At 45.0% G+C, this 14,284-nt stretch overlaps 1 protein-coding gene across 1 annotated transcript in view; it reads right to left on the bottom strand.

Annotated features, from left to right (window-relative positions):
- Positions 1 to 14,284, bottom strand: part of SIPA1L3 (signal-induced proliferation-associated 1 like 3) — a 108,296-nt gene that overhangs the window by 20,432 nt on the left and 73,580 nt on the right. The window contains exon 14 of the mRNA XM_006899689.1: positions 7,999 to 8,220. Coding sequence (XP_006899751.1) covers positions 7,999 to 8,220 — 222 coding nt within the window. The remainder of the gene's footprint in view (positions 1 to 7,998; positions 8,221 to 14,284) is intronic.

Genomic DNA, 14,284 nt, shown 5'->3' with positions numbered 1-14,284 from the left:
AAAGCTAATGTTCAACTTTATATAGAAACACAAGAGTATATGAACAGCAAAGCAAATGAAGAATAAAGTAGGATGTCTCTTACTTTATCTCAAAACACACTACAAAGCTACAGTAATAAACACGGCTTCGTATTATAATAATGACAGACACACAGATCAATAGAACAGAACAGAAAGGACAAAAATTACACACAGACACACACACACACACACACACACACACTTATTCTAGGGGCAAAACTACAGGATCTAGGTGTTTGGTACTGTTTTAAAAAAAGGAAATATCACTGGCCTAGTGGCAGGAAGCTGCACTGCAGTCCCAGAGGTGTGCAGTTCAAATCCACCAGATGCTTTGCTGGAGAAGGAGGAACAATCTCCTCCTGTACCAGTCAAATCTGATTTGACGGTCCACACACACAAATAATAAAAATAAAATTTTAAAAAACCAAACCAAACAGTGACAAATGCAAAAACAGCAGCAATAGTAAACAGTTAATGGAATCTCATAAAAATGAACTATATTAATAAAAAGATGTCATTAAAAGGATAAAAAGATAACTTACTGACTAGTTTTATATTTGATGTTGTTATGTGTCATCGAGTCACCTGTGAATCATAGTGACCCTATGTACAACAGCTCTGACACCTGCCTTATCCTAAGCCAGTCTCACTGAATTCGACACACCTACCTCCACTGCCCCAGTTACTGTATCAATCCATATCATCCAGGGTCTTCCTCTCCTGTGCTGTCCCTCTCCACCCTTCCAAGCATGATGTCCTTCTCTAAGGATTGGTCCCTCCTGGCCATGTGCCCATTCATTCAACTTAACACCAAAAAAGATAAATGAACTAAATCAAAAAGTGGGCCAAGGACATGAACAGACACTTCACCAGCGGATATTCAAGCAAGCAACAAACACATGGGAAAACATTCTTATGTCCAGTCAACCCGTATTTCTGGCGACCCTATAAGATAGAGAAGAACCAATCTACTGAGTTTCTAAGGCTCTCACAAGAATGGTAATGATGCAAAACCAAACAGAAAATAGCAAGTGTTAGTGAATCTCTGGGAAGACAGGAACTCTTATCCATTGCTTGTGGGAAACGTACAACCATTGTGGAAACAGTATGGTGATCTTATAAAAACAGATCTACTATGTTGCCCAACAATTCTACTCCTAAGTAGATACTCTAGGACCTAAAAGCAGCAGCCAGAATAGATACATGCGTCCACTTTAGTGCCATCTTGTTTGAGACCTCTGAACCATCAGGGCCAAGTGGAGGAAAATGCGAATGCGCAGGCTGAAGCGTAAAAGAAGAAAGATGAGGCAGAGGTCCAAGTAAACGTGAGTGTGTGCACCGCAGATGACCCGGCGGCAGGAGTAGAGAACGCCACAGGCTGGGGACGCTGATACCAACTGGACTGCATGCTCCTGTCTAGAACTTCTGACTCAAGGGATCTAGAACGTCCTCTGAGAGGCCCACTTTCCTCCTTCAAAACCAGGCCCTTTTGATCTGTTGCCCTGGACCTATCTATGATATTCTGGACTAATGCTGCTTTGTTGTGGTTGGATGTTACGTACACTATAAATCATCTCTTCTGCTGTCTTAGCTGAAGAATAATAAAAAAGAAAGAAAAAAAAGTAGACACGTGCACATAATGTTAACTGCAGCAATAGTCACAATAGCAGAAAAAAATTGGAAATAAACAAAGAGTCCATCAAAAGAAGAATGGATAAATAAAATGTGGTACGTATGTACTATGGAGTATTAGTCTGCTATAAGAGAAATGAGTCCTGACATACAGTACATTATGGGTGAGTGGCAAAGGTATCACGCTAAGGGAAATAAGTCAATCACAAAAGGACAAGTATTGTATGATCTCACTTATATAAAACGACAAGAAAGGTATATACAAAGATCAATAGTCATGAGTGGTTATCAGGGTTGGGAAGGTGGGTGGGTATCATTCTCTGAAGTAGTGAGTTTTTATATACAGTGGTGGGAACATGGAAAGTCATTAAGGACAATGGCTACACAACCTGACCAATGCCACTGGTATCACTAAATGTTAAAAGAGCCAATGGCAAATGTTATATTACATAGAATTTTATAGCAAGGATAAGATGGAATTTTTTTAAATTGCAATTTTAATGAAAGATTATAGAGAACTTGGGACTTCCATCACTGATTGTTGCACATTTTCCTCCCTGCCCATCCCTCCCCCTCCCTTCAGTTTGCTTTTCTCTTTGAAAAGAAAAAAAACCCATTTCTTTTGTTGTTGTACAATTCCCCCCCCAGTCCACTTATGCAGCTCTTATTATGGACTCTTGTCATGCCAATAATACCTAATCCTATATCCCTTTTATATAGATCTCTCCCTCATCTGTTTCAATGTAGTATACCTTATTTATCTCCTTTTCTTAGTTTCCCCCCAAACCTGATGTCAGTCCCGTTTTATAACAGTGGCATTATGCAGTATTTGTCCTTTTGTGACTAACATATTTCACTCAGCATAATGTCCTCCAAGGTCACCCATTTTGTATAATATTTCATGAGTTCCTTGTTTTCCAATGCTGCAAAGTATTCCACTGTGTGAATATACCAGAGCTCCTCTATCCATCTGTTTGTTGATGGGCACTTGGGTTGTTTCCAATTCTTTGCTATTGTGAACAAAGCCACAATAAACATGGGTGTGCACATATCTGCTTGGGTGGTGGTTATTGTTTCTTTAGGGTATATTCTCAGTAGTGGAACTGCTGGTTCAAATGGTATTTCTATTTGTAACTTTTTGAGAAAGCACCATCCTGCCTTCCATAGTGGTTGTACCATTTTACACTCCCACCAATAGTGAATAAGGGTTCCAGTTTCTTCACAACCTCGCATTTGTTGTTTGCTGCTCTGTTGAATTTCGCTATTGTTACTGGAGTGAGATGATATCTCATAGTTCTTTTTGGAATTTTTTTTAAAAAAACAGTCACAGCTACTGATACTACTTTAGGTACAGCATAACACACCACGGTATTGATTTTTTAGACTTGAGGGTTTAGAGTCATGGCACGATGGACAATTTAATCAATTGGACTAACATATTCTCAGTGTTTCTGTTCTGTCTTTGAATTCAGTGATAGTGCCAGCAGCCAGATGGTCTCCATTTGCAAAGAGCAACAGAGGAAAGAGACCCAGGAACTAGAGAAAGAAACGGGCTGCAGGTCTAACTACATGAACAAACTACTGTCTTCCTCTGTCACAATACCAGAAGAAATGGATGGAGAGAGGCTACCATTATTGAACACTTTGATCAAAGACCAAATAAATGGGTACTTATCAAAAGGTGGGAATACGTGGAACAGACTTTTAATTTTTCACGCAAATTAGATCTTTCGGGTTTCCCGAGGCTGGGAAAACTTCCAAATCAATTACCTGAAAACACTTTTCCAACCTTGAACCCAAAGTATTCTATGAAGTAATTTTTATGCCCAACAATAGTTTAGCGCAATTAGTGAAAATGGTCTTGAGTATTACACTTCAGTAAACCTATATGAAGTCAAACTTGCAACAGTAACATAGAGAAGTTGAGGGGTAGAGTGTCTAAGATAACAGTGGTAAAACAATCTAGGCAGAGATAGTGAGAATGATGACACACTATAAAAAGTGTAAGTAATTTCTTTACAGGGTCTATGAAGAACCTGTTGAACGAGTGCATGTTTTCCTTTCTACGTATTTTTTATCAAAAAGTTGTAAGTTTAAAAAGCCTAGAAGATAGTACTCTTTTCTCTCTCATTTTTCTTAAATAATCTTTGCAAAATAGAATATTATTGTGATACTTAAGAGAAAAAAAATTAGTTAAGTCAAATTAATCCATCTCTGCTGTTTTACCTGTGTTCCCCTGTTCACTTTGCCAGTTCCTAAGCCCTTTGTGAGTTATTCTTAATTCTATGGGACCAACCATGCTAGAACCTTCTTCTCTAACACTCTTTGCATCTGTGTCTCATGTTCTGCAAGCTCCAGGGCCTGGAATGAACAGAGCTGCACAAACAACTTTACAGGGGAAAAGTGGAATAAAGTTCAGTTTAGGGAGCCAAACCCTGGAAGAATTTTCCAATGTAGTAATTTCAAATTATGCTATTTATGTTAAAAGTGGAGGTGTATGTATCTATCTGATATTTTCCTCCCTTCAGGATACCTGGACTCCACAACTGTCAAAATTCAATCTCAAGTACATGATTGTTAAAAATTATAAAAAAAAAATAAATGATGAAGTAGCTTTCTAAATGTAACTTGTGGAAGGAACCATTGCAAAGACACCTGGAGAGAAAAAAGTATGTAGAAAATATGGAAGAGTATGACAGGAAGTGGCCGTGTCAATCGGCATGGGGACAAAAGGTGCACACACGGCTACATGTGCTTGGCCTGGTTCTGACTGCTGGAAGGAAGCAGAACTCAAACAATGGTTGTCTCTGGAGAGGGGAGCCAGGAGGCTAGGGTCCAGTGGAGCAAGAGACGCTTAATTCTCATCACAAACCTTTTTGTACGATTTCAGTTTTTTTCTTTCTGACTATGCTCAACTCATTCAAAAGGGAAATGAGAGGCCATTCATAAGGCTGGAGGGTCTGATCAATGGCACTGGACAAAATCTCTGGTTTGCCAGGTTTCCTGGACTTGGATTCCAGCATCTTGAGGAATTAAGTAATTTCCATTAGAAAAGAGAATTCACAAAGACAGCCCTCCATTTTAGGCTTTGCCAACAGCAACTTCCTTTTCCTGTGAAAGACCTGCCAGAAGTGGAGGACGACTGAGGGTACAAACTTGGCTGGGCCTGGTCCTGGCATCCACCTGGGGTGGCTCCCTCTGGGCTGGTTAATTAAGCTCATTAGCACCACCTTGGGCCCTGCTGAGCTGAGGGTTCTGCCAACATGGCTTGTAAGGAGTCTGGCCAGGTTCACACCTGGGCAGGCAGCAGGCAGATCATGCGAATGTCTGACTGTGGATGGTGTGTGCTCTTAACATCTTAGTTAAAACAGGGAAACGGAGGTTAAGAGACAGTATGTCAGTGAACTCAGGAGTTCTGAGACAAAGTGACACCTCCACCAGGGTCTGTAGCAGAGGCCAAACGGAGGGACAGATGCTCTAGGCACCAACTCACAGCAAGCTCATGTCCAACAGAATGAAACCTCACCCCCCTCATAATCTCCACTGAGCTTAAGCCCACAGTTGCTGCAACTGCACCAATCCTTTGTGTTGAGGGTCTTCTCCTCCTCTGTGGATATTGTGCTTTTTCAAGCATGACATCCTTCTCTAGGGACCAGCCCTTCCTGATGAGACCGACAATGTTAAGTACTGATAAATACAATCAAGTACACTATGAAAATAAGTTCTCAGGCTTTGGGTAAAATTTCAGCAATAGCATAATACACATTTTTGAAAAACTTTGTCTCAATTTAGCTGTTAGTGGAGACCATAATTTCTGGAAAATTGGGCTAGCTGCCCCCAAACAGCCTCTAATGCTGACAAATACACATCTCTAAGATGTGCAAAAGGGTTAAAATAAAGCAGCTCATTAACAGGAAACTGAAGGACAAAGGCAATATTCTAAAGTCATATTTTACATGTATGATTTAGTGATACATTATCCATAACTAACTAAGTGATATGGCACCATAAAACTATTTCATTCATACCCCCAAATATCTCATATGCACCCAGAGACCCTCTGCTAGATTTCCAAGGCTGTAAATCTTAATGGACAGACTGCCTCATGTTTCTACCACACAGCAGCTGGTAGATTTGAACTGCCAACTTTCTCGTGAGAAGCCTGACACATAACCCACTATGCTACCCTATGGAGCAGATCTGGAGAGAGAATGTTCCAAGGCAGAGAAAGAGCACTATGCAAAGGCCTTGAGATAGGTTTATGCTTGGCAGGTTTGAGGTGTAAGGAGCCAGTGTGGCTGGAGCAGAGAGTGCTAGTGGGGTGGGACGAGACAAGGACAGAGCTGATGGCAGATTGTGCAGGGTCCTGGGACAGCAGCCCCTGGTACAACCTCCCTGCTTTGCAATTAAGAGATGATCATCAATATGGGATGGCAGTGGGATACCCTCCCCTGGGAGCAGCAGGAAGCTGCTGGAGGTTTTAAGCAGGTGAGTCAGTGATGGTAACCTAACTTTCACAGTCCCCTCTGGCTGACAGTAGGAGGGGCTGTCCTGGATTATCAATACCAGATCAGCAGCTTGTCTGCCAAGGGCCCAAGGGACATGGGCTCTATATTCTGATGTTTCTGTCCTCTGTGTGATCCACAAATATGTATAGTCTGCAGACATACTTTCACCCAGTTCATGAAAGAAGAGGAGCAGAGAGAAAGGAGGAGAAAGGTGGAGCCCCTACAATCCAAACAAACAGGAGGACTTCCACCAGGCTCCCTGGGGTGTGATCCAAGCTCCACCCCTTATTCACACTAGAACCCTCAGCCTCCAGAACAGTCCACCCCACCAAAAGGAGCTGTTATGAGGATTCAGTGAATTAAATAATGTCTGAGAACTACAAACTGAGCCTGGGAACAGTGTTGTTGTTGTATGTGCCGTCGAGTCGCCTGCGACTCATAGTGATAGCACATAACAACAACAACAACAACAACAACACTGTTCCCAGGCTCAGTTTGTAGTTCTCAGACATTATTTAATTCACTGAATCCTTAGCATTTTATTTTTCTATCTTAACAAATTTTTTCACAAACCCTCTTGTTTTTCTCATAGCAAAGCTCCTCAAATGAGCTGCTCCATTTGCTGTCTGCAATTCTTGACCAATTTTCCTGAATCCTTGGGAGGGACCTTCATAAGCCTACATCCTGAGGCTCCTCTGACCTGCCCTCTGTCCACTGAGCCCCCCTAAGTCCTTGGCCTCTCCTCTCAAGCCACATCCCTTTTTGTAAAGTTCTTTAGTCTCATGGCTTTATGCTGCTGGTGCCTGTACTGGTTAAACATCATACCTTGAAAACTCATGTCCTTCCAGAAACTCTGTGACCTTATGCAGAATAAGGGTCACCTGAAATGTGATTAGTTTACATGATGTCATATTAGAGCAGGAGACACTCTTTTAATCCATATAATAAGACTGAGAGAAGGCCAAGTATGATGGGAGCAGACACAGAGAATAGCATCTATAAGCCAAGTGACACTAAGAGTTGCATGGAATCACTAGAAAGAGGCAAGGCAGGCTCTTCCCATAGGAGACTTCAGAGACCACTGACCTAATCAACACCATGACTGTCTAACCTGTAGAAATGTGAGACAATATATTTTCTGCCATTTTAAGTCATCTAGACAATGTCTTTCTGCTGTTTTAAGTCATCTAATCTGTGGAACTTTGTATGGCAACACTAGTCTTTCTCTCACTGCCATCAAGTTGAAATCTACTCCTAGCTGACTATTCAGAGGTTTTCAATCATACGGGAAAAGAATGCCCATCTTTCTCAGAGCTTCTAGTGAATCTGAACCACGAAGGAGGTGCTGCCTTTAGGTTAATCGTGCAACTCCCTGCAAACTACCCTGCCAGAGGACACCAGTAAACCACCCAACGGAGACCACGTGCCTCTTCAGCTTCACATCATCCTGTGATCCCATCACACTTAGAAAAAAAGGCCTAACATCAGTCCCACAGGACCCTGCACGCCGTGTGTCTGTGGCCTCTCTGACCTCATGTGTCCCTTTGCTCACACTGCTCCCGCCACATTAGGGTCTCTGCAGTTGCTGTTCTGTCTGGAATGCTCTTCACCACGGGGATCACTGCCATCTGACTTGTGTATTTGTTTGTCTCCCCAACTAGCACGTTAGCTCCCTACTGACATGAATCTGTCTGGCTCTCTGCAGTATATCCCGTATATAGATCAATTCTCAGCACAGGGTTTGCTGCTGCAGGAGTGACCGAGGCACCGCCCTCTCCCCTATTCCAGGGATTCCCAGGCTCGGCTCTGGCAGCTGGCTGGGCGTCCACACACTTACTTCTTTGGGTCAGTGAAGGGCAGTGGCCGTGGTGGGGGCTCGTCAGTTCTCTTCCACCCTGTGGGGTGCTTATTGCGTACGGGCTGCTTGGAGAAGAAGGACTTGGGGACAGAGGCAGAGAGCTGGAAGGGGCTGGCCTGCGCCAGCTGTGAGGACCGAGGAGTCTCTGCGCTGGTAGTTTTGTAAACCTGAGCAGGGTAGCCAGCCCTTGAGCCCATGTCACTGCAAAGCAAAAAATGAAAGAAATGAAAAACCCAACCAACCCATTCCACACTTGGAGCACCTGATCTGTTCAAATTTACTTGTGGATAATGAAAAGGTTCACTTATACAAAAATGACACAAAAATACATTATTGACATGAAAAAGCCCAGCAATATGCACGTCTATACCGAAAAAAAGGAGTCCTGGTGTAGTGTTATGTGTTGAGTAGCTAAGTGAGAGGACCAGCTCTGAGGGAGAAAGCTGAGGCTGTTTCTGCCTGTGAAAATTTACAGCCTCAGAAACCCAGCAGAGGTTTGCCAAGAGTTGTTGTCGACTTGAGGGCAGAGGGTTTAGTTTATACAGGGAAATGCACACATCTGCACAGCCACAATCTTAGCCCAGAGACTTCCAGCTAACAACCCCTAACACTGTGGCAATCTGCAGTGTAGTCAGTGTCCCCCTCAACACAGATGATGATGTGGGGGCCTGTCCTTCTTTCTAGCTAATCGTGGTTATATTTCCTTTTTAGCCCTTTTCTATCTATTAGAAACATGTATGTATGCACACCAGAGAAAAAGAATTTTTTTTTTAAAGGCAAAGGGCAAGTAGTTTATATTTTGACAGGACTGGGCTCATATTACTAACAGTTACAAAATATGTGACTTTTCTTCCCTCAAAACTTAAAAACATGTTATACCATGTAGCCTATTCATGCAAATATTTTCTGTGCACCTAGTACACATTAGATAACCATTCTGGCTGATCTAACCTTAAACCACAGTTTCACAGTCCAAGCACTAAATTCCTGTTGAATCCCTGTCATAATGAGTCTAATTCTGTCAACTGGTACTCAACTTCTGAGACACCAGTGATCATTCTGTTGAGGCAAATCAACTTTTCAAAGCTTTACATGAAATTTCAATTCTATTTCAAGTAAGGGGTATTTAATGAGAAAACAGATATGTGTGTGTGTGTGTCCATCTATCTCAAGAGTTACACTTATGCTTGAAAATTGCTAGAGTATGGATAAGGAAAATGAGTTTGTGTGGCGGTCTACCCTGCGGCCCACTGAACAAGGAGTCTGCACCAGGGCTGAGGCAGGCTTTAGGACATAGGAGGGTCTCTGTGACAGCTGAAGAAGCTCACAGGACTGCCTTCAAGGACCCCAAACTCAGATACTTGCATCACTGGACCATAGGCAGGCGAGACAGAAGGCCTGGCTCAGGGTCTGCATCCAAATCCCCTCCGGTCCGTTCTCACTCTGTTGTTCTTTCAATTGCTACTACAAGGACAGTGAGTAGTGGGCTACCAGCAGGTTTTACCACAGTGTTCACGTAACATCCAAACACCATGCAATTTCACACATGTATTGTAGATGTTAAATAATGCATACCTGTACATACACTGCAAGTTGTAATTTAAAGAAAATCCTGTGCCTGCCCTAAGATAGGTCACAGAATGAATTTAGTGGCTCCTTACCGAAATGAAGGGGGAAGAAAAGAAGACTAGAATAAAACAAGTTTGTGTGTATTATGCATGTTGTAACACTGTTGGGTTATAATGGACTCATAGCTGACCTTTTAGTAGGTTTTCAAAGACTACCTACCCTTCTCCCATGGAGCAGCTAGTGGGTTTGAACCATCTGGCACTGGATTGGTAGTATAATTCCTTATCCACTAGGCCACCAGAGTTTCCTAATATGAAGTTTAGTGAAAATGACAGATGTCCATGCTGGACTGCGATGTAAAATACGTTTCTATTTTGGATCTAGGGAGAAACTGTGCTGCCAATGCAAAGGTACACGGTTTTATTCTACCAGCTGCTCCACAGGAGCAAAGGCCATCTTCTCCTATGGGATTTACTGCCTCTGAAAACCCACCTGAGTGTCACCTACGGGTCAGTTCTGGCTAGAAGGTATAGAAGACCAGTAACATTTTGGGTAGTGGTCAAAGTGCTAAAAAGAACTAAGCTGGTATTAGCTTGAGAAAAGGTCTCTGGAGGAGGGAACAATGGGGAACATGAACAGAATAATGGTCAAATGAAACCATATAAATAGGCACAGTCCAAACAGGTAGTGGCTACTTGAGACAACTATACTGCTCTTGGATCTTCAACAGAAAATCCAAGCAGACACAAGCATAGTATAAAAGAATGAACTTAGTTCCTTGAGAAAAAAAACAAAAACCACAAACCACCCTGCTGCTGAGTCAGAACCAACTCACAGCTGACCCGCTATGGGGTTTCCAAGGCTGTGAATCATACAGGAAGAGACTGGAACTTCTAATGGATATGAACCCACCAAGGCAGGGTCTTCTACGACCTAGGCCACCAGAGCACCTCAAAGTCTGGATATGTCCTAGAGACAATTTCACAGCAGCACACATGAGCCTCATCTCTTCTCAATGGCTGCGGGGTGCACATAACGAATATATCACAACCGATTTCAAAATCTGCCTTTACATATTTCTTTATCTCATCAATTTAATGTTTGTGAACGGAATGAAAGAGATGATGTGGGAAGAGGCATGGAAAGGAGGTGGCCTGTGACCTCTTTCTGGCTAGTTAAGATGTCAACGGTGTGGGGTGGGGAGGACAGTTTGCCAGAGAAACGTCAAGGAAAGTTTTTAAAATGAAAACCACATCTAGGAGAAAAAACAACTCCATCTAGAGGTTATGTGGGTGACAGACTAGAAACCTGGGTCAAAGATCTGCCTAGCCCAGCAGCTTCCTGAAAGCAGCTTTGGTGGCGCAGTGCTGTCAGATAATCACTGGTTCAAATCCAACTTCTGCTCTGTCTTCTTTGAGGATTTATAGCCTCAGAAACCCAACGGAGAGGTCTCCACGAGCTAGAACTGACTCTACCCTAATGGTTCTTTCATCTTTGGTTCTTCCAACTCCCTGTCCTCTCCGTGCTGCAGTCATATAAGTGGCGGAAGCATCTCCACTTGGCGTCTGGTCTTGCAGATGCGTGTGGCCCCCTCCTTTCGCATTCTAAGCTGACTTGACTCCCTGGATTGTTCTATAATGTATGACCCCAGCCTCCTAATACAGGTAGGTCTCCCACAGGCACACTGAAGTGCCCAGATTACCTTTCAGGGAAGTATACCCCAGAGGGCCTCCCAGAGACACCAGCACTAGGTCGGTCCCGCGCTTTGGCTCACCTGGGAATGCCTGACTGTGCCGGCGGCAGCAGCTCCTCTATGTGGAGTGTCCATCTCCCTGAGCGCCGCTGACAAACTGCTCTGGAAAGCCGGCCGGTCTCACAGTGTGCACTGCCACAGGCGAGAGCAGGGAGCCAGGTGGCTGCCAGCCTGGGCTCACAGTCGACTCTGGTGCCCACAGCAGGCACTGGCGCCTGGCTGTCCGCCTGGCAGCCAGGTCCCATGACGAACGTCTGGGGGAGTGTCTGTGAAGCCACTGTAGGGCACTCACTGCTACAGGCCACCCTGGCTTCTAGGGCAAGAGCTGGAGTTGGGGAAGGCCAGTGGGTGGGGGTTCCCTGTTTGGGCATGACTGCGCTCGTCCACTTCCTTGCAGCCTTTGCCTTTTGCCTTCCACTACTCCTACCATCCGGCAGTCCATTTTCCTCAGAGATTTTAAAAACCTAAGTGAGGAAGATCCTAATTGAGATGGATTGACTTAATGACAGCAACCATGGGCTGAAGGACAGCAAACTGTGAAGAGGGCACAGGACTGGGAAGGCTTCAATCTGTTGTACAGAGTCTCTATGGGTTGGGGTTGACCAGAAGGTACCTAACAAGAAGTCAGAGTGCTCAATCATCTCCTCTTGGCTTGCAGCACTGGACCATGGTCTCTTAGGTTGGCCAGGAGCTGGCTCCGCCCACCCTAGCAATTTACAGGAGACCCTGACCCTGGGCCCTCTGTTCAGCCTGCTCTGAGCACCTTACCAATCTCACAGCCTGCCAAATCTGTCCAGCCTCAGGGTCTTCACAATGGCAGTTTCCTCTGCAAGCAAATTACCCCCCTGGCTTACTTCCTTTCATTTTTCAAATGTCACCTCTTCTGGGAGGCCTGCTCGGGTCCAGCTTGTAGGGATGATTCTGTTCCCTGCTGTCATACAGTGTTGAGGACATGCCTGGCACACAATGGGTACTCTCCAGTGGCTGGTAAAGGGAAGAGCAACACTCTTTCTGGGCTGCCCAGCCCTGCCTTCTCTTCCCCAGAGAATCTTAAACATTTCTAGTCCATGGTAGTCTTCAGAAGCTTTTGCCTCACAAAACCTCCCTGGCAGAGAAGAACCACCCCATGGTGATTTCAGGCAGTTATCTTTATAGATATAGGCTGCCAGATCTTTTGATCAGCAGCAAGCTCCTACCCACTGGGCCACTAGGGTAACTTAGCAGTCTTAACAGCTTGTCAGGACCCACCCTCTCTACACTGCCAACACCCCCTGCTGTAATCCAGGGTTGCTCTGTTCTCTGGTCCAGGGCTCCAGCCCCCTTGCCGAGAAGATACTGCCTGTCTCACTCTCCTCATCATAGCACCATCCTGTAGAATCTGGCTGCATCACTACTGCAGAGGAAACTTTTCATTGCTGGTCATGTTCTTAGGAAGAGCAAAAATTCCATAAGGAGGACTGTGGGGTCCCGTGTGGTCATGCCTCTGCTGACCCCCTCCCATTAGCTGTCCCCTTGCTCTCTACACTTGAGCCTTATGTAAGGGCCAGTGGCCAGTTACCTGACAGGTGTCCTCCTCCATCTCACCTCATGGCCTTTGTACATGCTACCTCCTCTCAAAGGGCACATCTATTCCATACCACACTGCTTTTCAAAAAATCCTGAGAGAGCCCAAAGACAACAAAGGACCTACAATTTACTGAACAAAGCAAAATGAGAATGGTTAATGCACTCAGCTAATGAACTGAAAGGCTATGGGTTCACATCCACCCAGACACATTTCAGAAGTGGAGTGGTAAGCAACGTCTGAGAATCTGCCCCTGAAAACCGTATGGTGCACAGCTGTGCTGGGACATGCAGGGACTCTGAGGAGGACTCTGGAGCAACAATACCAACATGACATAACCGCATCCCAGGCTAAGAAACTCCCTTCACCAGCTCTTCCTCCTCCAAGGCAGAAATACTTCCTCAGGGAAATGAGATTCCCTTTGCCCTCCACCACAACCACTCTAAGATCCAAGTGGGTCTCCTCTACAGGGCTCCCTAGCATAATTAATTCATTATGTTTGTAATCGTTTACTTGCTGGTTCCTGAGGATGAGCAAGCCTTGACAGCAGGGCCTGTGCACTGTGCTCATTGGGACCTCACCGCTGGGATGGCACTTGGTAGGTGGATCAATACATGGAGCCCAGGAAAGAAGGGAGGGCCAGGTCTGTTCCAACAAGGGCTAAAATAGACAGGGGGCTTGCCTGGAAGATCTGGTATTGGGGAGTGGTGTGTGACTGCCTATGTGGAAGGCTTGGCTTCATGGTGCAAGGGGCAGCTGTGCTGGAGATGGTGGCCCAGAGGGGAGCTCAAGGCTTGTGGGACCAAGTGTGGCACCAAGCAGGTGCTTAGTGATTGTCTGGGAAAGTTGTGCCTGAAGTTCAGGAAGATCCAGGTAGAGGCCAGGGTGAGATGCATACAGTACTCTCTGCAACACTTGTCTCTCCCTATTTGCCTAACTGGCTTAGCCTTCTTCCTCCTGGGTCTCAGTTCAGATGTCCTTCTCTCTAGAAATTCCCACCTTTGGGATGGCATAGTTCCCTTCAGTACATGTCTCTTCGATCCTAGACCCCATCCCTCTGCCAATGCTTCTCCCATCTGGTCGCAACCTGTCCTGGGTCTCAGCCCTTGCCTATGACACCCCCCCCACCCCCCGCCTAGTCCTAGCCCCAGCCCTCTATTTACCCCTGACAGCCCTGATTCCTCTGGGCTATCACTGAATAGGGATAGGTATCCTTCCCTTACTGGATTTTGAGTCCTGAGAGGGCAGGGCATGAGGCTTTCCGACACTATGGTGTCCCCAGCACTGCCTACACTGGGGTCTGCTCCAGGCCCAGCAGAGATACTCTGATCTAGTTCATCTGAGGCAGAGTCTTGTACTTTTAAGCAACCCAATATTCT

The sequence above is a fragment of the Elephantulus edwardii genome, unplaced genomic scaffold, assembly GCF_000299155.1.
Source record: "Elephantulus edwardii isolate Elephantulus edwardi_28Jun2011 unplaced genomic scaffold, EleEdw1.0 scaffold00266, whole genome shotgun sequence".
Lineage (NCBI taxonomy): Eukaryota > Metazoa > Chordata > Mammalia > Macroscelidea > Macroscelididae > Elephantulus > Elephantulus edwardii.
Note: the sequence above shows the minus strand (reverse complement) of the source record. Positions and strands in the feature narration are given on the sequence as shown.